The following is a 26,255-nucleotide window of genomic DNA, read 5'->3' as shown; positions in this document are numbered from 1 at the left end:
GCTCACAGAACTGGGGACAGAATGGGAGAGACTCAGATCAACCCCATTCCCAGTGATTATTATTGGTTTTATATCATATATAATATATACAGAGACTGAAGAGCTCGGCCTCCCACTGCACCTCGCTCACGGAGCTGGGGACAGAGCAGGGGAGATTCAGGAAGAGCAACCCCATTCCCAGTGATTATTATTGGTTTTATATAATATATATCATATATCCAGAGGATGAAGAACTCGGCCTCCCACTGCACCTCGCTCACGGAGCTGGGGGACAGAGCAGGAGAGCTTCAGAGCAACCCCATTCCCAGTGCTTACTATTGGTTTTATATCATATATTATATATATAGAGGATGAAGAACTCGGCCTCCCACTGCACCACATTAGAGCAGAGCTTGCCTTGGCTGAAGGCCGGGCTCAGGAGAAGGCAGCAAAGGACGCTTTGCTCCTGATTTAAAAATACTCCAAGCATTCAGCTGGGAGCTCGAGAGGAGCCACAGGGCAGAATCCAGCCCCGAAGCCTTTTGAAGAGACAAAGAGAGGAAGCAGCAGGGATTTTGCTGGAATCACCAGGGGAATTAACACAAACACAACCCTGGGCCAGCTGGAAAAGTGTGAACATCCCCTGGTATCACGAACCACTGATCCGGAGATAACTGGCACGGGGCATCCTCCTTCCCACGCTGCAGAATTTCCAAGCTGGAATAACTTCCCGCTGGGAAAAAAGGGGGAAATGGATCCCCTGGAGGGTCTGAGCAGCGGCTGTGGGGCTTTACTCAGGAGAATTAAAAGAGCAGAAGGGGTCAGGATGATTTGGGATGACAAATCCTGCCAGAGGAGAGGGTTTGGGAGTCAGGAGCAGCCTCACCCCTCCGAGAGCATCTTCTTCAGCCTCTCCTTCTCCGTGCTTATCTCCACGTCCGCGCTCTGGCTCCGGAACAATTTATCCTCTCCCGGCCCATTGGAGCTGATGATGGGGCTGGGAAGAACCTGGGGGTGAAGGAGGGGTGGTCACCTCCAGTGGGGACAGGGCTTGTGGCCACAAAGCCAGGCTGGCCCTGCGGGGTCAGCCCGGGGGGGTCCCAGCTTGGGGAGAGTGGGTTTGGCAAGGGGACAGAGGGGACACAGGGACACAGGGAACACAGGGGACACAGGGGACAGGGACCCTCAGCCACAGGGGTGGCTCTGGGAGCTTTCTTTTGGGCAGGGAGGTCGGTGCAGTGCCAGCAGTGCCACTCCTCCCTGTCCCTGTCCCTGTCCCTGTCCCCACAGCGGGCTGGGGCAGTGATCCCAGCAGAGCAGGGACAGATCCCAGATCAGGGAACAGATCCTAGATCAGGGAACAGATCCCAGATCAGGGAACAGATCCTAGATCAGGGAACAGATCCCAGATCAGGGAACAGATCCCAGAGCAGGGAACAGATCCCAGAGCAGGAGGGAACAGATCCCAGAGCAGGAGGGAACAGATCCCAGATCAGGGAACAGATCCTAGATCAGGGAACAGATCCTAGATCAGGGAACAGATCCCAGAGCAGGGAACAGATCCCAGAGCAGGGAACAGATCCCAGAGCAGGAGGGAACAGATCCCAGATCAGGGAACAGCAGATCCCAGAGCTGTGGCCTCACAGCTCCCACCCCTGGACACGGAGCTCTCCAGCCCTCAGCTCCGCAGGGAAATGCCACCGGTGTCACAGCCTGTCACACGAGTCCCCGTGGCTCCCAGTGGCCTTTTCAGGCCAGGCTTTGCTGAATTCCTGTGGGGATTTTCCTGCTGTTCCTCAGAGCAGCAGGAAGATTTAACAAACACAGAGCTGCCAGCCCTGGCTTCAGCTCAGCTGAGTTCAGACACCAGCAGAAAACGGCGGAGCTTTTTGTCCCTTTTTTCTGTCGTTTCCCTTTTTTTTTTTTTAATTTTCCCTTTTTTCTGTCATTTCCCTTTTTTCTGTCATCACTCAGGGGACGGTGGCACCCATTTCCCAAAGGTGTGGGAGAAGAAACAGCCCCAGCCTCTACAGTTTATCCTCCTCCACGGCTCCTGACGCTTGGGAAACGGAGTCAGGAAGGGGCAGGAGTTTCCTCTTTGGGTGTGAAACCGGGATGAGTGGAAGATGCTCTGCTCTGACTCCTGCACTCTCCCCAGGACACACCCTGGGGCTGCTGGACGGGCGGGGATCGACCCTAAAAGCTTCTGGAGGAGAGGGAAGAGCTGCGTTACCTGGTGGGATGTGATGTTCAGGGCAGGATTGGTCAGCTCTGTTTTATCCTGGGATTTCTCCCTGGCCAGACGAGCTGCTTCCTTCACCTCCTGGAATTTCTCTGCAAACTGGAGGGGAAGGGCAAAGTCACTGCGGGGCTGAGCTGGAGCGGGCAGAGAGCAGAGCTGGTGCCTGCAGCTCCGCTCAGAACTCTTCAATTTTTTAAAAAAATTAATTTTAATTTTTCTTAAGCAACAAAACAGAGGGAACAACCCCTAAATCTGGGGGCCAGAGCCAGGGCCTGCAGCCTCAGCTGGAGTGGTGATGCTCAGAGCGCTCTGTGACACAATTTTAAAGCTGTTTTGGGTCTTTTTGCAGCATTAATTGTGTTCCAGGCGGTCCCTGAGGGGTTTGTGGCGAGCCTGGGCTCCCCCAGGTGTGCTCAGGTGTGCTCCGGTGTGCTCAGGTGTGCTCAGGTGTGCTCAGGTGTGCTCCGGTGTGCTCCGGTGTGCTCAGGTGTGCTCACGTGTGCTCAGGTGTGCTCAGGTGTGCTCACGTGTGCTCAGGTGTGCTCACGTGTGCTCAGGTGTGCTCAGGTGTGCTCAGGTGTGCTCACATGTGCTCAGGTGTGCTCAGGTGTGCTCACGTGTGCTCAGGTGTGCTCACATGTGCTCACGTGTGCTCAGGTGTGCTCACGTGTGCTCAGGTGTGCTCAGGTGTGCTCAGGTGTGCTCCGGTGTGCTCAGGTGTGCTCAGGTGTGCTCAGGTGTGCTCAGGTGTGCCCAGGTGTGCTCAGGTGTGCTCACCTGTGACAGGTGCTGCTCCGAGGCGAAGCCCAGCCCGTAGACGGTGTTGGCTCGGCTGTCGGCCCACTGCCCGAATTTCTGGGATGTTTTGGTGAAGGTCATGTTGGGGGTGATGGTGCTGTTGATGATGGCCTGTGGGGAGAGGCAGGGGGTCAGGGGATCAATCAGGGAATCAATCAGGGGGTCAGGGGATCAATCAGGGGACCAATCAGGGGGTCAGGGGATCAATCAGGGGGTCAGGGGATCAATCAGGGGATCAGTCAGGGGGTCAGGGGATCAATCAGGGGATCACTCAGGGGGTCAGGGGATCAATCAGGGGATCAATCAGGGGATCAGGGGATCAATCAGGGGATTCAGGTGATCACTCAGGGGGTCAGGGGATCAATCAGGGGGTCAGGGGATCAATCAGGGGGACAGGGGATCAATCAGGGGACCAATCAGGGGGTCAGGTGACCAATCAGGGGGTCAGGGGATCACTCAGGGGGTCAGGTGATCAATCAGGGGATCAATCAGGGGGTCAGGGGATCAATCAGGGGATCAATCAGGGGGTCAGGGGATCAATCAGGGGATCAATCAGGGGATCAGGGGATCAATCAGGGGATTCAGGTGATCACTCAGGGGGTCAGGGGATCAATCAGGGGGTCAGGGGATCAATCAGGGGGACAGGGGATCAATCAGGGGACCAATCAGGGGGTCAGGGGATCAATCAGGGGGTCAGGGGATCAATCAGGGGATCAGTCAGGGGGTCAGGTGATCAATCAGGGGATCAATCAGGGGGTCAGGGGATCAATCAGGGGACCAATCAGGGGGTCAGGGGATCAATCGGGGGTCAGGGGATCAATCAGGGGATCAGAGGATCAATCAGAGGGTCAGGGGATCAATCAGGGGGTCAGGGGATCAATCAGGGGGTCAGGGGATCAATCAGGGGATCAGGGAATCAATCAGGGGGTCAGGGGATCATCAGGGATTCATGAGATCAATCAGGGGATCAAATCATTTTTTTGTGGGGACAAAATCATTTTTTGGGGGACAAAATCATTTTTGGGGGGGACAAAATCATTTTTGGGGGGGACAAAATCATTTTTTTGGGAGACAAAATCATTTTTTGGGGGACAAAATCATTTTTGGGGGGGACAAAATCATTTTTTGGGGAGACAAAATCATTTTTGGGGGGGACAAAATCATTTTTGGGGGGGACAAAATCATTTTTTTGGGAGACAAAATCATTTTTTGGGGGACAAAATCATTTTTTTGGGAGACAAAATCATTTTTTTGGGAGACAAAATCATTTTTCCGGTGTGAATCCCCAGGCTGGTGGCAGCGGGGCGCGCGGCCCACCTTGGTTCCCCCCACGCTGATGATCCTGTAGACGCTGCGCGTGGCATCGTAGAAGTAGGAGACGGTCAGGGCGTGTTTGCTGGCCGGGATCCAGTTCCGTTTGGTGGCGGGGTCGATCTGGAAAACGTGAGCCCTGGTGCTGAAAATCGGCTGCTCCCTGCGGGGTGGGGACGGGAAAAGAGGGATGTGAGGGCAGGGAAAAGGGAAATGCGGGGATTTCCTTCTTCCCCTTATCCTGGATGCGTCTCCTGCCCCTCCCAAATCCCAGCCAGACCTTCCTGAGGGGGAAAAATTCCCTCTCCCAGAGCTCCCCACATCCCTAAATCCTCCAAATCCCGATTTTAGAAGCCGGGGGAGAAGCTGGAGTCATCCTTTGGCTGAGCAGAGGGAAAGTTGTGTCCCCTGTTTGAGGTGACAGCGGCTCTCGCTCCTCGCTCATCCTGGAAAATCCCCCTGGCACAAAACCAGGGAATTCCAGCCCAGTTTCACCCAGTTTGCACCTTCCCCTGGGGATCGGGCTCTGCTGCGCCCTTGGGACGTGACGTGGGGGACAAGGAGGGGCACAGAAATGGGCACAGAAATGGGCACAGAAATGGGCACAGAAATGGGCACAGAAAGCTCGTTTTTGGGGTAGGGCTGGTGGGATCCTCACGGCACGGCCGTGGGGCAGGGATGGAGGGATGGATTCAGGGATTGAGGGATGGATGATGGATGGATTCATGAATTCATGGATGGATTCATGGATCCATGGATGGATTCATGGATGGATGGATGAATTCACGGATGGATTCATGGATGGATTTATGGATGGATTCACAGATTCATGGATGAATTCATGGATGGATTCATGGAGGGATTCATGGATGGATTCATGGATGTATTCATGGATGGATTCATGGATGGATTCATGGATGGATCCATGGATGGATTCACGGATGGATTCACGGATGGATTCATGGATTCATGGATTCATGTATGGATCCATGGATGGATGGATGAATTCACGGATGGATTCATGGATGGATTCACGGATGGATTCATGGAGGGATTTATGGATTCATGGATTCATGGATGGATTCATGGATGGATTCATGGATTCATGGATTCATGTATGGATCCATGGATGGATTCATGGATGAATTCATGGATGGATCCATGTATGGATGGATGAATTCACGGATGGATTCATGGATTCATGGATGGATTCATGGATGGATTCATGGATTCATGGATGGATTCATGGATGGATTCACGGATGGATGGATGAATTCACAGATGGATTCACGGATGGATTCATGGATGGATTCATGGATGGATTCATGGATGGATTCATGGATTCATGGATGGATTCATGGATGAATTCACAGATGGATTCACGGATGGATTCATGGATGGATCCATGGATGGATGGATGAATTCACGGATGGATTCACAGATGGACAGACAGACAGACGGACGCAGGAACTGAGCACACAAAGCTCCTTCCCCTCGGCACAGCTCTTCCTGCCCTGACTCATCCTGGAAGCACATCCTGCTCATCCCGGGATTCGAGCAAACTCCCCCCGCTCCCGAATCCAGGGAAACTCTGCCCCTCCCGCAGGCGCAGCTGCTGCAGCCCCGAGCCCAGCGGGGTTTGGAGCCAGGAATATCCGAGCTGAGCGGAGCAGCTCGGGGATCAGGATGTAACCGGAGCGCTGCGGGAATGTTTTCCATGACACAACAGCCCGGCTGCACCGGGGCTCGGGGGATTCCTCAAACCCCGGCTGCGCTCCGCACCCAAATCCAGGGAAATTTTAGGGAATTTTGGCAGCTGCAAGGCCCAGGCGCCATCCTGCTTTGTGGAGCTTCCCCAAATCCAGACTCCTGGCGCTTCCTCGCCATTCCAAGCGCTCCCAGCTGCCGTGCACAGCCTGTCCCCATCAATCCCAAGGCACCTGGCGCTTTCCACCCCAAACCTTCCAGGGAATATTTGATTTCCCTCCCAGCCTGTTCCACATCCTCCCTGCTGGGTTTTTTTTGGAACAGGACCCGAATTCCTCCCTTTTCACGCGGATCTTTGACACACACGGGGGAAAACCGGACTTTTCCGCCCCCAAAACCCCAAATCCTGGTTTTGGAAAGAAGGAAGGCAGGACTTTACCGAGCTGTTGACATTTGTTAGTAAAGGGCAGGAGGCCACAGGCCCGGGCAGCTATTGGGGTGTCCCCTCCTCCAGCAGCTCCTCCTCAGGGCTCCCTCAGCTCCTCTGGGGCTCCTTCCTGCTGGAATTCACAGGGATTCATTCCCTGCCGATGGAAAAGTCCATTTGTTACTCCCCACACAGCCAGGCACCTTCAGTGCCCCCGATATTCCCGGGGATCCTGGTTTGAGGTGATTCCTGCTGGCTGGAGCGGGGTTGAGCCGTGCTGCTGGAGCTGATCCCGCTGGCAGCGGCTCTCGGGACACGGCCACGGAGGAGCCGGGGAGGCTCCAGAGCTTCCAGCCCATGTGGTGTGGAAAACCCTCCTGGGAGAGCATTCCTTGGGCACAGCAGCTGCTGCTGGGCTCCTGTCCGTGCAGGAGTGCTCTCCCTGTGTCCCTGTCCGTGCAGGAGTGCTCTCCCTGTGTCCCTGTCCGTGCAGGAGTCCTGTCCTTCTGTCCCTGTCCATCCATGAGGTGTCCAGGATCCCATCCCTGTGTCCCTGTCCGTGCAGGAGTGCTGTCCCTGTGTCCCTGTCTGTGCAGGAGTCCTGTCCTTCTGTCCCTGTCCTTCCATGGGGTGTCCAGGAATCCTGTCCTTGTATCCCTGTCCATCCATGGAGTCCTGTCCCTGTGTCCCTGTCCTTCCATGGGTCCTGTCCCTGTGTCCCTGTCCATCCATGGGATATCCAGGAATGGTTCCAAACTGACAGAGAGTAGGTTCATGTTAGAGGTGAGATATATAGATACATTATATATATATATATATATATATATATATATATATATATATATATATTAGCTATATTAATTATATTAATTATATTAATATAATATCCCAAACCACCAGAGATCCCAAACTTCCAGAGATCCCAAACCTCCAGGGATCCCAAATTTCCAGAGATCCCAAATTTCCAGGGATCCCAAATCACCAGGGATCCCAAACTTCCAGGGATCCCAAACTTCCAGAGATCCCAAATTTCCAGAGATCCCAAACTTCCAGGGATCCCAAACCACCAGGGATTCCAAATCACCAGGGATCCCAAATTTCCAGAGATCCCAAACTTCCAGAGATCCCAAACCTCCAGGGATTCCAAATCACCAGAGATCCCAAACCACCAGAGATCCCAAACTTCCAGGGATCCCAAACTTCCAGGGATCCCAAATTTCCAGGGATCCAGGAGCAGCCACAGCTGCTCTGGGAATTCCCTCCCCTCCCAGGGAAGAACTTTCCCACCGTCTCCGCTGGAATCCTTTGGGCAGTTTGTCCTGGCGGGGGAGGACAGAGGGACAGGAGCTGCTCCAGGAGCTCCTCAGGAGCGCCCAGGCCAAGCTGCTGCTGCCCAAAACAAATTCAAAATAAAAACCTTTCCAAAAACAGCTCCGGGATTCCAGCTCTGAATTTCAGGATCCCTGGAATGCCGACGCTTCTTTTCCCGCCCAGCCCCGGCAACAGCGAGTAAATAAACGTAAATAAATGAGCGAATTAGAAAGAAAAAAAGAGAAATAAATAATAATAAATAAGTAAATAAATGAAACTCACATTTCCCCCAGGGCTGGCCTTGGCAGGGCATTAAGGAGAGCCAAAGGACAAAGATCTGGCCGGGTGCTGATGGCAGCTGGAAGGGATCCAGCTCCCATCCCTGGCAGGGGGAAGGGCAAAGCTCAACATCCCACGGCTCCAGACGGATTTTCCCGGCTGGAGAGCCCCGGGATGGAGGGAGGGCTGGGAAATGAAGGGGTTAAATGGTGATTTTTAGCACGGGCTGAGCTGGAAAGTTCAGCTTTTTATCTGAAGGGTAAAGAAATGAGGAACTGGGAGCTGCTGCAGCTCCCATCAGGGGATCCAGGGAATGTTTGGGGTCACAGGGATCCAGGAATGGTCACAGGGAATGTTTGGGGAGGATCCAGTGATCCAGGGAATGTCTGGGGAGGATCCAGTGATCCAGGGAATGTCTGGGGAGGATCCAGTGATCCAGGGAATGTTTGGAGAGGATCCAGTGATCCAGGGAATGTCTGGGGAGGATCCAGTGATCCAGGGAATGTCTGGGAGGATCCAGGGATCCAGGGAATGTTTGGGGTCACAGGGATCCAGGAATGGTCACAGGGAATGTTTGGGGGGATCCAGGGAATGTTTAGGGAGGATCCAGTGATCCAGGGAAAGTCTGGGGAGGATCCAGGGATCCAGGGAATGTTTAGGGAGGATCCAGGGAATGGTTGGGGTCACGGGGATCCAGGAAAGGTCTCAGGGAATGTTTGGGGAGGACCTAGGGAATGTTTAGGGAGGATCCAGTGATCCAGGGAATGTTTGGGGAGGATCCAGGGATCCAGGGAATGTCTGGGGAGGATCCAGGGATCCATGAAATGTTTGGGAGGACTCAGGGAATGGCTCAATCGATTCCAGTTTGCTCCTGCCCGGGAGGACCCAGGGGGCTCCAGGAGAGGCTGTGGAACCTCCACACTCGTTTCCACCTTGCTCCTCACACGAGCTCCCTCTCCTCAGCCCCAAACTGATTTCCTCAGGAAATCTGCCTGTCCCACCAGGACAAACCCTAAACCTTTATTTGTGCCCTCTCTGCCACCAGAACAAATCCCAAACCTTTATTTGTGCCCTTCAATGCCACCAGAACAAATCCTAAACCTTTATTTGTGCCCTCTCTGCCACCAGAACAAATCCCAAACCTTTATTTGTGCCCTCTCTGCCACCAGAACAAATCCCAAACCTTTATTTGTGCCCTTCAATGCCACCAGAACAAATCCCAAACCTTTATTTGTGCCCTCTCTGCCACCAGAACAAATCCTAAACCTTTATTTGTGCCTTTCACTGCCACTACAGCAAATCCTAAACCTTTATTTGTGTCCCTCAGTGTCACCAGGACAAACCCTCACCTGTCCCCGCGGCTCTCAGGGACCTGCCAGGTGGGCTCAGGGTGACCCAGGAGCTCGGGGACAGCGCGTGGGGACAGCAGGGACAGGTGGCAGCAGCAGCAGCAGCCCACGAGAGGTGCCAGGACCAAAGGCAGCCCTGGCTGGGCCATCTGTGCTCGCCCGGGCCGGCCTTGCAAAGCCTGGCTCTGCTGAGCCGGGTCTGCCCGGATAATCCAGGGGTGGGATGAGGCAGCTCCTCCTGCAGGGACACCCAGAGGGGCTGGGAAAGGCACCCCAAAGCAGCTCTGTCCATCCACACCCCGTCCGTCTGTCCATCCACACCCCGTCCGTCTGTCCATCCACACCCTGTCCCCCTGTCCATCCACACCCCGTCCGTCTGTCCATCCAGATCCCATCCCTGTGTCCATTCAGGAATCCTGTCCATGTGTCCATCCTGACCCCGTCCCTGTGTCCATCCAGATCCCATCCCTGTGTCCATCCTGACCCCATCCCTGTGTCCATCCTGACCCCATCCCTGTGTCCATCCTGACCCTGTCCCCCTGTCCATCCTGACCCCGTCCCTGTGTCCATCCTGACCCCATCCATGTGTCCCTGTCCATCCTGACCCTGTCCCCCTGTCCATCCTGACCCCGTCCCTGTGTCCCTGTCCATCCTGAATGGGAGTGGGGCAGAAATGAGTGAGAGGGACAGAATTGAGTGAGTTTAGGACAGAATTGAGTGAATTCAGGACAGAATTGAGTGAATTCAGGACAGAATTGAGTGAATTCAGGACAGAAATGAGTGAATTCAGGACAGAATTGAGTGAATTCAGGACAGAATTGAGTGAATTCAGGACAGAAATGAGTGAATTCAGGACAGAATTGAGTGAATTCAGGACAGAACTGAGTGAGCTCAGGACAGAATTGAGTGAATTCAGGACAGAATTGAGTGAATTCAGGACAGAATTGAGTGAGCTCAGGACAGAATTGAGTCCAGGACAGAGCTGAGCGTTCCCAGGACAGAAATGATCCCCAGCCCTGGCTGCTGGCCACGCTGACTCAGCTGAGCCCTGCCTGGAGCCCGGCCGGGCTCTCCCCGAGCCAGGAACCCCCAAAATCCCCCGGAGAGAGGGGGGGGCTCGGCCGGGGGGTCCAGGGAGAGCCCGGAATTCCAAACACACGGGACACCAACACCACTGGGAGGTTCTGCAGTAATTCAAAGTTCAAATAAAAATTAAATTAAAAATTTTTTTTGGGGTGGAACGATGGAATTAAATTAAATTTTGGGGTGGAACAATGGAATTAAATGAATTTTGGGGTGGGACAATGGAATTAAATTAGGAATTTTTGGGTGGAATAATGGAATTAAATGAATTTTGGGGTGGGACAATGGAATTAAATTAGGAATTTTTGGGTGGAATAATGGAATTAAATTAAATTTTGGGTGGAACAATGGAATTAAATGAATTTTGGGGTGGAACAATGGAATTAAATTAGGAATTTTTGGGTGGAACAATGGAATTAAATGAATTTTGGGGTGGGACAATGGAATTAAATTAGGAATTTTTGGGTGGAATAATGGAATTAAATTAGGAATTTTTGGGTGGAATAATGGAATTAAATTAGGAATTTTTGGGGTGGAACGATGGAATTAAATGAATTTTGGGGTGGAACGATGGAATTAAATGAATTTTGGGGTGGAACAATGGAATTAAATGAATTTTGGGGTGGAACAATGTGGTTTTTGCCTCTCTGCCAGTGATAATTACAGGCTGACTCCTCATCCCAACGTTTTCCAAGGGCTGGAAACTCCGGGAAGGAATCCCAGGGATTGAGGGATCTCAATCCCGAGTTTTGGCCTTGTTAAACCTCTCCTGGCAGCTCTGGAAGTTTTTTTATTTTTCCAGCAGATCAGAGGGAAAAGCGCCAGGAAAAGAGGAGATTGAACCTGGATCAGGCACATCCTCTTCAAAGGGTTCCTGTCAGCCTCACGCTGCTGCCACTCCTCAATTCTGCTTTTTCTGCCTCCCCAATCTGTGTCTGATCTCTTTATCTAGGTAATCCAAAAGGAAAAATTTAAAAAAAGAATATTAAATAAAAAAAAAAAAAAAAAAAAAAAAAGAGGGGGTAAACGGGATTTTTTATATTAAAAAAAACCCCCAAGGGTTTTAAAGAAATAATGAAAGAAATAAGTAAAATAAATAAACGGATTGTTGAATTTTTAATTAAATAGTAAATAAGTAAATAATGAATGTGTTGGTATTGATTTTGAAGTAAATAATAACATAAAGGATGAATAAATGGATTATGAAATATTGAAATAAAGAAGAAATAAATTATTACATTTTAAAGAAATAATAAAATAAATAAAGGATTAATTAATTAATTAATTAAATTTTAAAGAAACAATAATGAAATAAATAAAGGAATTATTAAATGTTGAAATAAATAATTAAATAAATAAAGAAGAAATAAATTATTAAATTTTAAAGAAATAATAAAAAACTAAAAGATTAATTAATTAATTAATTAATTAATTTTAAAGGAATAATAATGAAATAAATAAAGGAATTATTAAATTTTGAAATAAATAACAAAATAAAGGATAAATAAAGGGATTGTTAAACTTGAAACAAACAGCGAAGTGAATAAAGGACAAATAAATGTATGGCTGAATTTGAAATAGATAATAAAGAATAAATGAAGGGATGATTAAATTTGAAATAAATAATAAAATAAACAAAGAATAAATTTATTATTAAATTTGAAAAACGATAAAATATATAAATAAAATAAATAAATAAATAAATAAATAAATAAATAGATAAATAAATAAATAGATAAATAAATAAATAGATAAATAAATAAATAAATAAATAAATAAATAAATTTTAAAGACATAAATTAAATTCAAATAAATGTTATTTAGCCCCTCTTTGCCCTGCCAAAAGCCAAGTTTTGAAGGGAATTATCTGACAGGATTCCTCCAGCTCCACAGCCCCCTCCTCAAAAAAACAGCCTGGATTGCACAGGGAACTCACAGCAACGCTTCAGCTCCTAAAAGTTTGAGGCTGGGAATAATTAAACTCCTGTTTCCATCTTTCCGTGTCCCAAACCATTATTCCACCCTTGGAAAAACCTCTGGAAAACAGCCTTGGGAAAAGCACCCTTGGAAAAACTCCCCACAAATCACCCCGGAGTTCATCCAGCCAGAAAAGCAAACGGATCCCATTTTACAGAACGCAACAAGCCCAATAAAATCCTGAATTTTTAACTCCTGGCAAAGTTTGAGCTGCTCCAATCCTCCCAAATTTGTGTTTGAAAGCCTCGAACGCGAATTCACTCCAAGAACTCGCGGCCACTCCCAATCCCCCCCACCCCAAAAAAAAAAATAATAAAAAAAAAATAAAATAAAATAAAAACAAATCTAAACTTTCCACGGGAAATAAACCCCCAAACGGAGCGGTTTAACCCTTTCAGTGCTTTCTGTGAGGGAGCAAAAAGCAGCGCGGGGAGAGGAGCGGCGGCTCTCACCCCATCCCCGGCGGGAGCCGCTCCGCGATCCGCGCTCGCCTCCGGCTCCTTCTGCCCCTTCCTCTTTCTCTCTCTCCTTCTCCGGATCCGGATGCTCTTGAAATTTCCTCCGGAATTTCACTGTGAAGCCGCTGCTGCTGCTGCTGCTGCTGCTGCTCCGCGGGGCGAGAACCGGCAGCGGTACCGGGAGAGGGAGCGGTACCGGGAATGGGAGCGGCTCCGGGAGCGGTACCGGGAGTGGGAGCGGCTCCGGGAGCGGTACCGGGAGAGGGAGCGGTACCGGGAATGGGAGCGGCTCCGGGAGCGGTACCGGGAATGGGAGCGGCTCCGGGAGCGGTACCGGGAGTGGGAGCGGTACCGGGAGAGGGAGCGGCTCCGGGAGCGGTACCGGGAGAGGGAGCGGCTCCGGGAGCGGCAGCGGTACCGGGAGCGGTACCGGGAGAGGGAGCGGTACCGGGAGAGGGAGCGGTACCGGGATCGGTACCGGGAGCGGTACCGGGAGAGGGAGCGGTACCGGGAATGGGAGCGGTACCGGGAGCGGTACCGGGAGCGGTACCGGGAGTGGGAGCGGTACCGGGAGCGGTACCGGGAGAGGGAGCGGTACCGGGAGAGGGAGCGGTACCGGGAGAGGGAGCGGGAGAGGGAGCGGTACCGGGAATGGGAGCGGTACCGGGAGTGGGAGCGGTACCGGGAGCGGTACCGGGAATGGGAGCGGTATCGGGATCGGGAGCGGTACCGGGAGCGGCTCCGGGATTGGGATCGGCGCCGGGATCGGCTCTGGGAGCGGCTCCGGGATGGGGAGAGGCTCTGGGGGTGGTACCGGGATGGGCACGGGAATCGGGAGAGGCTCCGGGATCGGGAGCGGCACCGGGAGCGGCACCGGGATCAGCAACGGGAATCAGCCCCGGGATCGGGATCGGCCCCGGGATCGGGAGGAGCCCCGGGATGGGCTCCGGGAGCGGCCCCGGCTGTGTCCCGGCTGTGTCCCGGCGCTCCCCGCTCCCCTCCCCGGCCGCTCCCCGCTCCCCTCCCCGGCCGCTCCCCGCTCCCCTCCCCGGCGCTCCCCGCTCCGCTCCCCGCGGCTCCCGGAGCTCTTTGTTATCCCCGGCCGCTCCCTGCCCGCTCCAGCCGCCCCATCCCGCTCACCTCCGGCCGCTGCTCCTCTCCCGACTTTATTCCCGGTGCCGGCAGCACCACCTGCCGGGGGCCGCGGGGCTCGGTGGCACCGGGTGACACCGGGTGACACCGGGTGACATCTGCTGGCACCGGGTGACACCGCGGGGCTGGCACCCATGAGCGCTGCCCGCCGGCTCCTTCAGATTTTCCCTTTTTAACTTTCCAGGTCCTGCTCTGCCGTTGGATCCTTGGGGTTTTCCCTTTTCTGGTTCCCAAATCCTGCTCAGCATCAGCTCCCAGCTCTAAACTCCATCTGGAATTGTGTCTGGAGTTCTGGAATTGTGTCTGGAATTGTGTCCAGAGTTCTGGAATTGTGTCTGGAATTGTGTCTGGAGTTCTGGAATTGTGCCTGGAGGATCCTGGGAATTGCAGGATCCAGGAGGGATCCAGGATTCAGGAATTGGAGGATCCAGGATTCAGGAATTGGAGGATCCAGGATCTGGGAGTTGGAGGATCCTGGAGGGATCCAGGATCCAAGAATTAGAGGGATCCTGGATCTGGGAATTGGATAGGGTTAATCCAATTCCCTCTGGGAACTGGAGGATCCAGGATCTGGGAATTGGAGGATCCAGGAGGGATCCAGGATCTGGGAACTGGAGGATCCCAGGATCTGGGAACTGGAGGATCCCAGGATCTGGGAATTGGAGGATCCAGGATCTGGGAATTGGAGGATCCAGGATCTGGGAATTGGAGGATCCAGGAGGGATCCAGGATTCAGGAATTGGAGGATCCAGGATCTGGGAACTGGAGGATCCCAGGATCTGGGAACTGGAGGATCCAGGATCTGGGAACTGGAGGATCCCAGGATCTGGGAACTGGAGGATCCAGGAGGGATCCAGGATTCAGGAATTGGAGGATCCCAGGATCTGGGAACTGGAGGATCCAGGATTCAGGAATTGGAGGATCCAGGAGGGATCCAGGATTCAGGAATTGGAGGATCCAGGATTCAGGAATTGGAGGATCCCAGGATTCAGGAATTGGAGGATCCAGGAGGGATCCAGGATCTGGGAACTGGAGGATCCCAGGATCTGGGAACTGGAGGATCCAGGAGGGATCCAGGATTCAGGAATTGGAGGATCCCAGGATTCAGGAATTGGAGGATCCAGGATTCAGGAATTGGAGGATCCAGGATCTGGGAACTGGAGGATCCCCATGGATCAGGACCAGCCCTTGACCTCCCTCCTGTGACTTTTGGGGAGGAAACACAAAATCCCGAGGCTGGGAAGGGAATTTTTCGGTCCTGGGAGGGAAAAGCTCGGGCTCGGTGATTCCAGAGGTGCTTCCCAACCGAAATTCCGGGATTTTGGGAAGGAAATCCTCCATCCAGAGGTGTTTCCAGGGAGAGGAAATATCCTGATTTCCCAAATATTCCCAATATTCCCGTTCAAGCTGGAAGCAGCTGCCTTGCCACGGAATTCCACAAGGGAAAATCCATTTCCAGGAAGATTTCTGCTTCCATGGAATCGTAAAAAATTGGGAAAAAAATCAGGAAAAAAAGGGGTTTTTTTTCCCCAGGATTTTCCTGGGAACTTTTTATTTTCCAAGGAAAAAAAAAAAAAGGGAAATGCATTTGAAAATGAGTTTTTAACTCAGAAAAAACCGCTGGACTTTCAGCTCCTCTGAGCCCTCACCTCAGGAATAAATTCAATTTTTAAGTTGATTTACGGAATTTTTTGGGGAGATGTGGAGAAAGAAAATAGTTTGGAGAGGATAAATAAAAGGAAAAGGAGGAGAAAAACGGGACAAAAATTTCACCTCTGGTAAAAACCAGGCTAGCAGCGGCCTCGGGGGGCACGGGGAGGATTTAATGAGCTGCCTAAAACAGAAAATCCGAAGGTGAAAGAGCAGAATTTGGGGTATTTTTAGCTGCTTTTTAATTTTTAGGATTAATTTGTTTAATTGGGCAAGGCCAGAGTTCCGTAAAAGTGGATCTGGGTCCGTTTTGGGAAGGAATTTGTGGTCCTGGGTGGAAAAAAGGAGGAATTTTGGTTGGGAAGCGGCGGCTGGGGACATTTCTGGGTGGGTTTGGGGTTTTTTTTTCCCTGTTCTAGGATGGGGGGAATGAGGGATTTGGGATTTGGGATTTGCAGGAGATGCGAAGCGATGGGAAAAATGAGGGTGAGAGGAAATCCAGGGATTTTTCTCTTTGGTTTTAAGGAAACCCAGGGTGGAAGGGGAATTGTGAGGAGTTTCCAATCCATTCCCAACAATCCCTGAATCCCCGGATTTGGAAATTTTAAATTAAATTCCGGTGTGGAACCCGCTCGGATGTGGGAAGCTGGGAAGGGAAACTTTAGTGTCCAACGGGGGAAATTTCATCTGACCCAGCTGGGATTTGGGGAAGGGAATGGGAGGGAATTCCCAGGGAAGCTCACGTGGGAAAGTGGGAAAAGAGAAGCTCCAGGGAAACCTTGGAGAGCTCCGGGAGAGCTGGAGAGGGATTTGGGATTGGGATGGGATCCCAGGACACAGGGAATGGGTTCAAACTGGGAAAGGGGAATTTGGGTGGGATTTGGGAAGGAATTCCTGGCTGGGAGGGTGGGAATGGAATTCCCAGGGAAGCTCCATCACTGGAAGTGCCCAAGTGGGAAAAGAGAAGCTCCAGGGAAACCTTGGAGAGCTCCGGGAGAGCTGGAGAGGGATTTGGGATTGGGATGGAATTCCAGGACACAGGGAATGGTTTTAAATTGGAAAATGGGAATTTGGGAAGGGATTTGGGAAGGGATTCCTGCCTGGGAGGGTGGGAATGGAATTCCCAGGGAAGCTCCATCCCTGGAAGTGCCCAAGGAAAGTGGGAGAAGCTCCAGGGAAACCTCAGAGCTCCGGGAGGGCTGGAGAGGGAATTTGGGATCTGGGATGGGATTCCAGGACACAGGGAATGGGTTTAAACTGGGAATGGGGAATCTGGGAAGGAATTCCTGGCTGGGAGGGAATGGGATGGAATTCCCAGGGAAGCTCCATCCCTGGAAGTGCCCAAGGAAAGTGGGAGAAGTTCCAGGGAAACCTTGGAGAGCTCTGGGAGGGCTGGAGAGGGAATTTGGGATTTGGGATGGAATCCCAGGACACAGGGAATGGAAAATGAGATTTTGGGAAGGAATTCCTGGCTGGGAGGGAATGGGCTGGAATTCCCAGGGAGGCTCCATCCCTGGAAGTGCCCAAGTGGGAAAAGAGAAGCTCCAGGGAAACCTTGGAGAGCTCCAGGAGAGCTGGAGAGGGATTTGGGATTTGGGATGGGATTCCAGGACACAGGGAAGGGGTTTAAATTGGAAAATGGGAATTTGGGTGGGATTTGGGAAGGGATTCCTGGCTGGGAGGGAATTGGGGATGGAATTTCCAGGGAGGCTCCATCCCTGGAAGTGTCCGAGGAAAGTGGGAGAAGCTCCAGGGAAACCTCAGAGCTCTGGGAGGGCTGGAGAGGGAATTTGGGATTTGGGATGGAATCCCAGGACACAGGGAATGGAAAATGAGATTTTGGGAAGGAATTCCTGGCTGGGAGGGAATGGGCTGGAATTCCCAGGGAGGCTCCATCCCTGGAAGTGCCCAGGTGGGAAAAGAGAAGCTCCAGGGAAACCTTGGAGAGCTCCAGAAGAGCTGGAGAGGGATTTGGGATGAGGGATGGGATCCCAGGACACAGGGAATGGGTTTAAACTGGGAATGGGGAATCTGGGAAGGAATTCCTGGCTGGGAGGGAATGGGATGGAATTCCCAGGGAAGCTCCATCCCTGGAAGTGCCCAAGTGGGAAAAATGAAGCTCCAGGGAAACCTCAGAGCTCCAGGAGAGCTGGAGAGGGATTTGGGATTTGGGATGGAATTCCAGGACACAGGGAATGGGTTCAAACTGGGAAATGGGGAATTTGGGTGGGATTTGGGAAGGAATTCCTGCCTGGGAGGGAATGGGCTGGAATTCCCAGGGAAGCTCCATCCCTGGAAGTGTCCAAGGAAAGTGGGAGAAGCTCCAGGGAAACCTCAGAGCTCCGGGAGGGCTGGAGAGGGAATTTGGGATTTGGGATGGAATCCCAGGACACAGGGAATGGGTTTAAACTGGGAAAGGGGAATTTGGGAAGGGATTCCCAGGGCAGCCGTGGCAGCCCCAGGATCCCCAGGATCCCCAGGATCCCCGGGGCAGGAAATCGTTCCCGGCCGGGCTCTGAGTCCCTCCCGACCCCAGAAATCCTCAGGGAACGCCACAATTCCTTAAACAGCCAGAATTTTATTGCCCACGGAGAACGCAAACACTTCCCGGCCCTGCTGCATCCAGCCAAGGCTCCCACGCCACAAAATTCACCCCAAAAAAATCATAAACCAACAAAACTGGGATGTTTTTCCCCCCCCCAAAATTTTGAGCATTAAAATTCGGGGTTTTTTTGAGCATATTCTGATTTTTCGGGTGTTTTATTGCTCAAATCTGGGGTTGTGATTGGCCACTCAGGGAGATATGCAGGATTGAAAAGGGGATTTTAAAGATTTTGATTTAAATTTAATTTTAAATTTATTTTAAATGAATTTTAAATTTAATTTTAAATTAATTCTAAATTTATTTTAAATGTATTTTAAATTTAATTTTAAATTTATTATTTTAAATTTAATTTTCAATTTAATTTTCAATTTATTTTCAATTTAATTTTCAATTAATTTTAAATTTATTTTCAATTTAATTTTCAATTTATTTTCAATTTAATTTTCAATTTAATTTTCAATAATTTTCAATTAATTTTCAATTTATTTTAAATTTAATTTTCAATTTATTTTCAATTAATTTTCAATATAATTTTCAATTAATTTTCAATTTATTTTCAATTTAATTTTCAATTTATTTTCAATTTAATTTTCAATTTAATTTTTAATTAATTTTAATTTATTTTAAATAAATTTTAAATTTAATTTAAATTTAATTTTATTTTTTTTATTTTTTTTATTTTTTTTTTAATTTAGAAAATGTTGGGTAGGAAAGAATCCAAAAGGAAAATATTTGAGTTTTTGAAATCTGAAATATTTTGAAATATTTGGGGTTTTTTTCTTTAAATCTGAATTAAATCCATTTTTCTGGAGCTTTCTCCCCCTCCCTGAGCTTGAGGAGCAGCAAATGGGGTCAAAAATCAGAAATAAAATAAAAAATAAAAGATAAAACCAGTTTTTATTTGGGATTGAAAGCAGAGTGGGATGTCAAGAAGGAAAAAAAAAATATATTTTATATTGATTTTGGGAAATAAATAAATCTTCACGCTGCAGGGTCTTGTAAAAAATTAAAATAAACCCAAAATACATAAAAAACTACCCAAAAACCAAAAAAAAATCCCAAAATAAATAGGAAAAAATTATTTCACACCAAAAAAATAAAAAAAAAAACCCTCAAAATAATTTGGATTTAAAGGCAAGAGGAAACCAGGGAGGGTTAAATTAAAAAAAATTGAAAATAAAATTAAAATTTGTTCCTGGGGGTGAAAGGGGAGCTCTGGGGCACAGAGGTGTTGTGGGGGTGGATTTGATGCACCAAAAACAAGCAGTTTGGTGAGTTAAAAAAGGAAAAAAAAAGGAAAAATGGACATTTCTGGTGCACTGAAAAATGAGAAAAAAAGGGAAAAATGCACCAGGTTTTTGTTGCATTGAAAAAGGAAAAGAAAAAGGAAAAAATGCACATTTTTGGTGCAAAAAAAAGGAAAAAATGCACATTTTTGGTGCAAAAAAAAGGGAAAAATGCACATTTTTGGTGCAAAAAAAAGGAAAATGCACATTTTTGGTGCAAAAAAAGGGAAATGCACATTTTTGGTGCAAAAAAAAGGGAAAATGCACATTTTTGGTGCATTAAAAAAGGGAAAATGCACATTTTTGGTGCAAAAAAAAGGGAAAATGCACATTTTTGGTGCAAAAAAAAGGGGAAATGCACATTTTTGGTACAAAAAAAAGGGGAAATGCACATTTTTGGTGCAAAAAAAAGGGGAAATGCACATTTTTAGTGCAAAAAAAAGGAAAATGCACATTTTTGGTGCAAAAAAAAAGGAAAATGCACATTTTTGGTGCAAAAAAAAGGGGAAATGCACATTTTTGGTGCAAAAAAAAGGGAAATGCACATTTTTGGTGCATTAAAAAAGAAAAAAAAGGGGAAAAAAATACAAATGAGGGGAAAAATAGGAAAAAGCCCCAGGTTTTTGGTGCATTTAAAGGAAAATCAGGAGTGGTTTATGAGAGCACAGAAAAGGAGCTCCCTTCCCTCAGGTGGAGAAAATGAAAAATTGCAGGAGATTTGAAGATTTACCCCAAAAATTGATCCTTGAAATGTGAATTTTGGCAAAAAAAAATGGGGATTGCAGCAGATCCTTGGTTGGAGAAAGGATCAGAGCCAGGCTAAGCACGGGCGTTAATTCTGAATTTTGGTGAGGAATCCCATCCCAAAAACCAGATTTTTTTGGTTTTGGACCCCAAAAATCCTGCTGTGTGGTCACAGGAATCCCAAAAAACAACCAAAAAAAATTTATTTAATTTAAGGAAAATTGGAAAATAAATGCATATCTCGTACAAATGGCCAAAATCACAAGTGGAAAAATAAGGAATGGAAACGTCACAGGAACCAGAAATGCGGCTACGCTGAGGTTGGAGGTTTCTACTCGCACTAAAATGGGGGGAAAATGTTCATTTTTGTTCGTTTTTGTTCGTTTTTGTTCTGCTCTTGGGATGGGAAGTTGCTGCTCCTGCAGGGAAAGGAGGGAATTCCGGGTGGAGCCGAGGAAAATCCGACCAAAAGCAGCAGAGACACCACGGGAGGGAGGGGAATGGGCAGCCGAGCTGGGGGTCTTCATGGAAGAGAGCTGGAGAGGAGGGAGAGAGAGAAAAGGGGGAAAAGGGGGGAAATATGGGGGGAAAAGGGGAAAAAAAGGGAAAATGGGGAAAAAGGGGGAAAATGGGGGGAAAATGGGGAGAAAATGGGGGGAAAAGGGGAGAAAAGGGGAGAAAAGGGTGGGGAAGGGGGGAAAAAAGTACAAAATGAAAAGAAAAAGGGGAGAAAAAGAGGAGAGAAAGAGGAGAGAAAGAGGAGAGAAAGGGGAAAAAAGGGGGAGAATGGGGAAAAAAGGGGGAAAAGGGGGGAAAATGGGGAAAAAGAGGGAAAAAGGGGAGAAAAGGGTGGGGAAGGGGGGAAAAAAGTACAAAATGAGAAGAAAAAGGGGAGAAAAAGAGGAGAAAAGGAGGAGGAAAAAAAGGAGTGAAAGAGGAGAAAAAGAGGAGAAAAGGGGGGAAAAGGGGAAAAAAGGGGGAAAAATGGGGAAAAAGGGGGGAAATGGGGGGAAAATGGTGGGGAAGGGGGGAAAAAAGTACAAAATGAAAAGAAAAAGAGGAGAAAAAGAGGAGAAAAGGAGGAGGAAAAAAAGGAGAAAAAGGAGGAAAAATAGGAGGAAAAGAGGAGAAAAAGAGGAGAAAAAGGGGAGAAAAAGAGGAGGAAAAGGAGGAAAAATAGGAGGAAAAGAGGAGAAAAAGGAGAAAAAGGGGGGAAAAGGGGAAAAAAGGGGGAAAATGGGGAAAAAAGGGGGAAAATGGGGAGAAAGGGGGGAAAAGGGGGGAAAAGGGGAGAAAAGGGTGGGGAAGGGGGGAAAAAAGTACAAAATGAGAAGAAAAAGAGGAGAAAAAGAGGAGGAAAAAAAGGAGAAAAAGGAGGAAAAATAGGAGGAAAAGAGGAGAAAAAGAGGAGAAAAAGGGGAGAAAAAGAGGAGAAAAGGGGGGAAAAGGGGAAAAAAGGGGGAAAAAAGGGGGAAAATGGGGAAAAGGGGAAAAAAGGGGGGGGAAAGGGGGAGAAAAGGGTGGGGAAGGGGGAAAAAAGTACAAAATGAGAAGAAAAGGGAGAAAAAGGGGAGAAAAAGAGGAGAAAAAGAGGAGAAAAGGGGGGAAAAGGGGAAAAAAGGGGGGAAAAGGGGGAAAAAGGGGGAAAATGGGGAAAAAAGGGGGGAAAATGGGGGGAAAGGGTGGGGGAGGGGGGAAAAAAGTACAAAATGAGAAGAAAAAGGGGAGAAAAAGGGGAGAAAAAGAGAAAAAGGGGAGAAAAAGAGAAAAAGGGGAGAAAAGGGGGAGAAAGGGGAAAAAAGGGGAAAAAAGGGGGAAAATGGGGGAAAATGGGGGGAAAATGGGGGGAAAGGGGAAAAAAGGGGGGGAAAATGGGGAGAAAAGGGTGGGGAAGGGGGGAAAAAGTACAAATGAGAAAAAAAGAGGAGAAAAAGGGAGGAGAAAAAAGAGAAAAAGGGGAGAAAAAGGGGAGAAAAAGGGGAGAAAAAGAGGAGAAAAAGAGGAGAAAAAGAGGAGAAAAAGAGAAAAGGGGAAAAGGGGGGAAAAGGGGGGAAAATGGGGAAAAAGGGGAAAGAAAAAGAGGAGAAAGGGGGAGAAAGAGAAAAAGAAAAGGGGAAAAGGGGGGGAAGAAAAAAGAGAAAAAAGGGAGAAAGGAGAAGGAAAGAGAGAAAAAGGAGAAGAGGAAAACAGGATTTAAAAAGGAAAAAAAAAAAAAAGAGAAAAAAAAGAGAAAGAGATAAAAAAGTGGGAAAAGACAGAGAAATAGGGAGAAAAAGAGGGAGAAAATCCAGATAAAGAAGCAGAAAATATAAGAAAGCAGAAAGAAACAAAGAATGTTGTGAACTTCCAGCAGGGGCAAAGCGCTCAATAAATGTTTTTTGTTTCTAAATATTGGTGAATTTGGCCTGAAAAATCAGGTCCAAAGTGATATTTAGGGGAGGTTGAGAGCAGAAAATCAGAATTTCAGGAATACCAAAGGTGCTGTGAGGGAGGTTGGGCACCAGGAAAGGCTCCTGAGGCTCAAGATTGGATTAAAACTTGAAATTCAATTAAAAATTTGAATTAAATATCTGAATTAAACATCTGAATTAAAAGTAAAAATCTGAATTAAATCCATTTTCCTGGAGTTTCACCCCCTGAGATTGAGGAGCAGCAAATGGGGTCAAAAAACAGAAAAACTTGGGGGAAATTCAGATTTTGGGGTCACTCAGCACCTCCAGAGTCTCAAAATCAATAAAAACTTGGGGAAAATTCAGATTTTTGGGGTCACTCATCTCAAAATCAATAAAAACTTGGGGAAAATTCAGATTTTGGGGTCACTCATCTCAAAATCAATAAAAACTTGGGGGAAAATTCAGATTTTGGGGTCACTCAGCACCTCCAGAGTCTCAAAATCAAGAAAATTTGGGGGAAAATTCAGATTTTGGGGTCACTCAGCACCTCCAGAGTCTCAAAATCAATAAAAACTTGGGGAAAATTCAGATTTTTGGGGTCACTCATCTCAAAATCAATAAAAATTTGGGGGAAATTCAGATTTTGGGGTCACTCAGCACCTCCAGGGCACCTCTGGATGCTCAGAAAACACAAGAACTTCCAAAAAATCCCCGGGAAAATTCAGATTTTTGAGGTGAAATGGAATTTTGCAGCCTGATTTTGGCACTTACCTATTTATTTGCCCTTTTCTGTCGGTACATTTGGATCATTCTCTGCCGGAAAATATCAAAAGCATCTTCTTGATTTTCTTCCCCTGCCACTCCCAAACCTTCCCCAGCAGAAGTTGCACCCCTGGGGAGGAAAATTTAATAATTAGAACACCCTGAAATGCCAAAAATCTGATTTATTTTTTTTTTTTCATGAATTTTGCATCATTTGGTGCCTGGTAAAGTGAATTATTTTTAATTTTGCCCCAATTTTTCCCATTAAAAGGTGAATTCCCAGCTGGAAAATGGGATTTTGGAGGGGGGGAAAATCAGGTGGGAGAGGAAATTTTGGAAGGGGTTTTAAGTTTAGGTTTGGTTTTCTGGTTTCCCTATTAAAACCTTTTGTTTTCTCCTAATAAAAACTTCTATTTTTCCTTATTAAAATCTTTATTTCTCCTGACAAAATCTTTTATTTTCCCCCATTAAAACCTCTTATTTTCCCATATTAAAATCCTTTATTTTCCCCATTAAACTCCCTACTAAAACCCCTTTATTCCCCCATTAAAACCCCTATATATCCCAAATAAAAACCCCTTATTTCCCCTACTAAAACCCCTTTATTCCCCCAATAAAAACCCCTATATATTCCAAATAAAAACCTCTATATCCCCCCATTAAAAACCCCTTTATTCCCCATTAAAAACCCCTTATTTCCCCCATTAACCCCTTTTATTTTCCTCATTAAAAATCCCTATATCCCCCAATAAAAACCTGTTATTTCCCCAATAAAAATTCCTATATATCCCAATAAAACCCCCTATATCTCCCCATTAAAACCCCTTTATCCCCCCATTTAAACCCCTATATATCCCAATAAAAATCCCTATATATCCCACAACAAAAACCCCTTATTTCCCCCATTAAAACCCCTATAATCCCCCATTAACCCCTTTTATTTTCCCCATTAAAAACCCCTATACCCCCCAATAAAAACCTGTTATTTCCCCTACTAAAACCCCTATATCCCCCAATAAAAACCCTTATATATCCCCAATAAAAGCCCTATATATCCCAATAAAAACCCCTATAATCCCCCAATAAAAACCCTTATATATCCCAAATAAAAACCCCTATATACCCCAATAAAAACCCCTATAATCCCCCAATAAAAACTTGTTATCCCCCCAATAAAAACCCCTCTATCCCCCCATTAAAAACCCCTTTATCCCCCCATTTAAACCCCTATAATCCCCCAATAAAAACCCCTATAATCCCCCAATAAAAACCTGTTATCCCCCCAATAAAAACCCCTCTATCCCAATAAAAACCCCTTTATCCCCCCATTTAAACCCCTATAATCCCCCAACAAAAATCTGTTATCCCCCCAATAAAAACCCCTATATCTCCCCATTAAAAACCCCTTTATCCCCCCATTTAAACCCCTATAATCCCCCAATAAAAACCCCTATAATCCCCCAATAAAAACCCCTATATACCCCAATAAAAACCCCTATAATCCCCCAATAAAAACCTGTTATCCCCCCAATAAAAACCCTTCTATCCCCCCAATAAAAACCCCTTTATTCCCCCATTTAAATCCCTATAATCCCCCAATAAAAACCCCTATAATCCCCCAATAAAAACGTGTTATCCCCCCAATAAAAACCCCTCTATCCCCCCATTTAAACCCCTCTATCCCCCCATTTAAACCCCTATATCTCCCCATTAAAACCCCTTTATTCCCCCATTTAAACTCCTATAATCCCCCAATAAAAACCCCTCTATCCCCCCATTAAAACCCCTTTATCCCCCCATTTAAACCCCTATATCCCCCCATTTAAACCCCTTTATCCCCCCATTTAAACCCCTTTATCCCCCCATTTAAACCCCTATATCCCCCCATTTAAACCCCTTTATCCCCCCATTTAAACCCCTATAATCCCCCAATAAAAACCCCTATAATCCCCCAATAAAAACCCCTCTATCCCCCCATTTAAACCCCTATATCCCCCCAATAAAAACCCCTCTATCCCCCCAATAAAAACCCCTCTATCCCCCCATTTAAACCCCTTTATCCCCCCATGTAACCCCCTCATTCCCCCGCTATCCCCCCCGTTCCCGGGGGTCCTTACACGTGCACGGGCTCGCGGATTCCCCGGCCCCTGGAGCCCAGCCCGTGCCCCTCCTGCCAGCCCATCCTCTGCAACATCTGGAACCCCACGTTCCTGGGGCTCAGCTTCTTCTGCGAGAATTCCAGATCCTTCGGCTTCTGCGGGAATAAAATCCGGGAATTCCTCAGGGAGGGAGCGGGGCTGGGGAAACGGGGGGGGGAATCAGAGGTCTGGGGGGTGAAAATTGGATTTTTTTCCTTAAATTTTTGGTTTTTAAAGGAGATTTTTAAAGGAATTTCCCACTTTTTAAGGAGTTTTTTTTAAAGGAATTTCCATCTTTATAAGAAGTTTTTTAAGGAATTTATTTTTTTGTTTTTTAAGGGATTTTAAAGGGTTTTTTAAAAGGAATTTCCCACTTTTTAAGGAGATTTTTAATGGAATTTCCTTTTTTTTTTTAAGAAATTTTAAAGGGTTTTTTTTAAAGGAATTTCCTCCTTTTTAAGGAGTTTTTTTAAAGGAATTTCCCTCTTTATAAGAAATTTTTAAAGGAATTTCCTTTTTTGTTTTTTAAGGAATTTTAAAGGGTTTTTTAAAAGGAATTTCCTACTTTTTAAGGAGATTTTTAAAGGAATTTCCCACTTTTGAA

General features: G+C 47.6%; 1 protein-coding gene and 1 long non-coding RNA gene across 6 annotated transcripts; both read right to left on the bottom strand.

Moving 5' to 3' along the window:
- Positions 1-24: 24 nt before the first annotated feature.
- On the bottom strand, positions 25-13,214 carry LOC111940411 (homer scaffold protein 3). Of its 5 annotated transcripts, none has more exons than XM_086874682.1 (8): positions 12,916-13,211; positions 11,330-11,434; positions 6,477-6,621; positions 4,337-4,493; positions 2,999-3,130; positions 2,213-2,320; positions 866-987; positions 26-264 (listed from the first exon to the last, which is right to left on the bottom strand). In XM_086874682.1, the coding sequence occupies exons 3-8, from the start codon at positions 6,488-6,490 to the stop codon at positions 69-71; spliced, it is 729 nt and encodes a 242-aa protein (XP_086730808.1). In that variant the 5' UTR covers positions 6,491-6,621; positions 11,330-11,434; positions 12,916-13,211; the 3' UTR covers positions 26-68. The 5 variants fall into 5 exon arrangements, with proteins under 5 accessions (XP_086730809.1, XP_086730808.1, XP_086730805.1 ...); XM_086874679.1 differs by lacking the exon at positions 11,330-11,434 and adding an exon at positions 8,058-8,157; XM_086874681.1 differs by lacking the exon at positions 12,916-13,211 and adding an exon at positions 12,423-12,748.
- A 6,269-nt stretch (positions 13,215-19,483) lies between these two features.
- Positions 19,484-25,719, bottom strand: LOC147645379 (uncharacterized). The gene is made up of 3 exons (XR_015282387.1): positions 25,631-25,719; positions 23,523-23,643; positions 19,484-20,894 (listed from the first exon to the last, which is right to left on the bottom strand). It is a non-coding gene; the product is annotated as an uncharacterized LOC147645379 (long non-coding RNA).
- Between the last annotated feature and the right edge of the window lie 536 nt (positions 25,720-26,255).

The sequence above is a fragment of the Cyanistes caeruleus genome, unplaced genomic scaffold (genome assembly GCF_971803275.1).
Source record: "Cyanistes caeruleus unplaced genomic scaffold, bCyaCae1.hap1.1 HAP1_SCAFFOLD_438, whole genome shotgun sequence".
Classification (NCBI taxonomy): Eukaryota; Metazoa; Chordata; class Aves; order Passeriformes; family Paridae; genus Cyanistes; species Cyanistes caeruleus.
The sequence above is the reverse complement of the archived record's forward strand: the minus strand, read 5'-3'. Positions and strand labels throughout refer to the sequence as shown.

Bases quoted from the DNA above. Each gene is read 5' to 3' on its own strand.
- LOC111940411 (XM_086874682.1), bottom strand. The intron at 2,321-2,998 runs GTGAGCACACCT...CTTCCCCTCCAG, and splicing joins CGGAGCAGCACCTGTCACAG to TTTGCAGAGAAATTCCAGGA. The intron at 265-865 runs GTGAGGCTGCTC...TCTGTCCCCCAG, and splicing joins AAGAAGATGCTCTCGGAGGG to CTCCGTGAGCGAGGTGCAGT.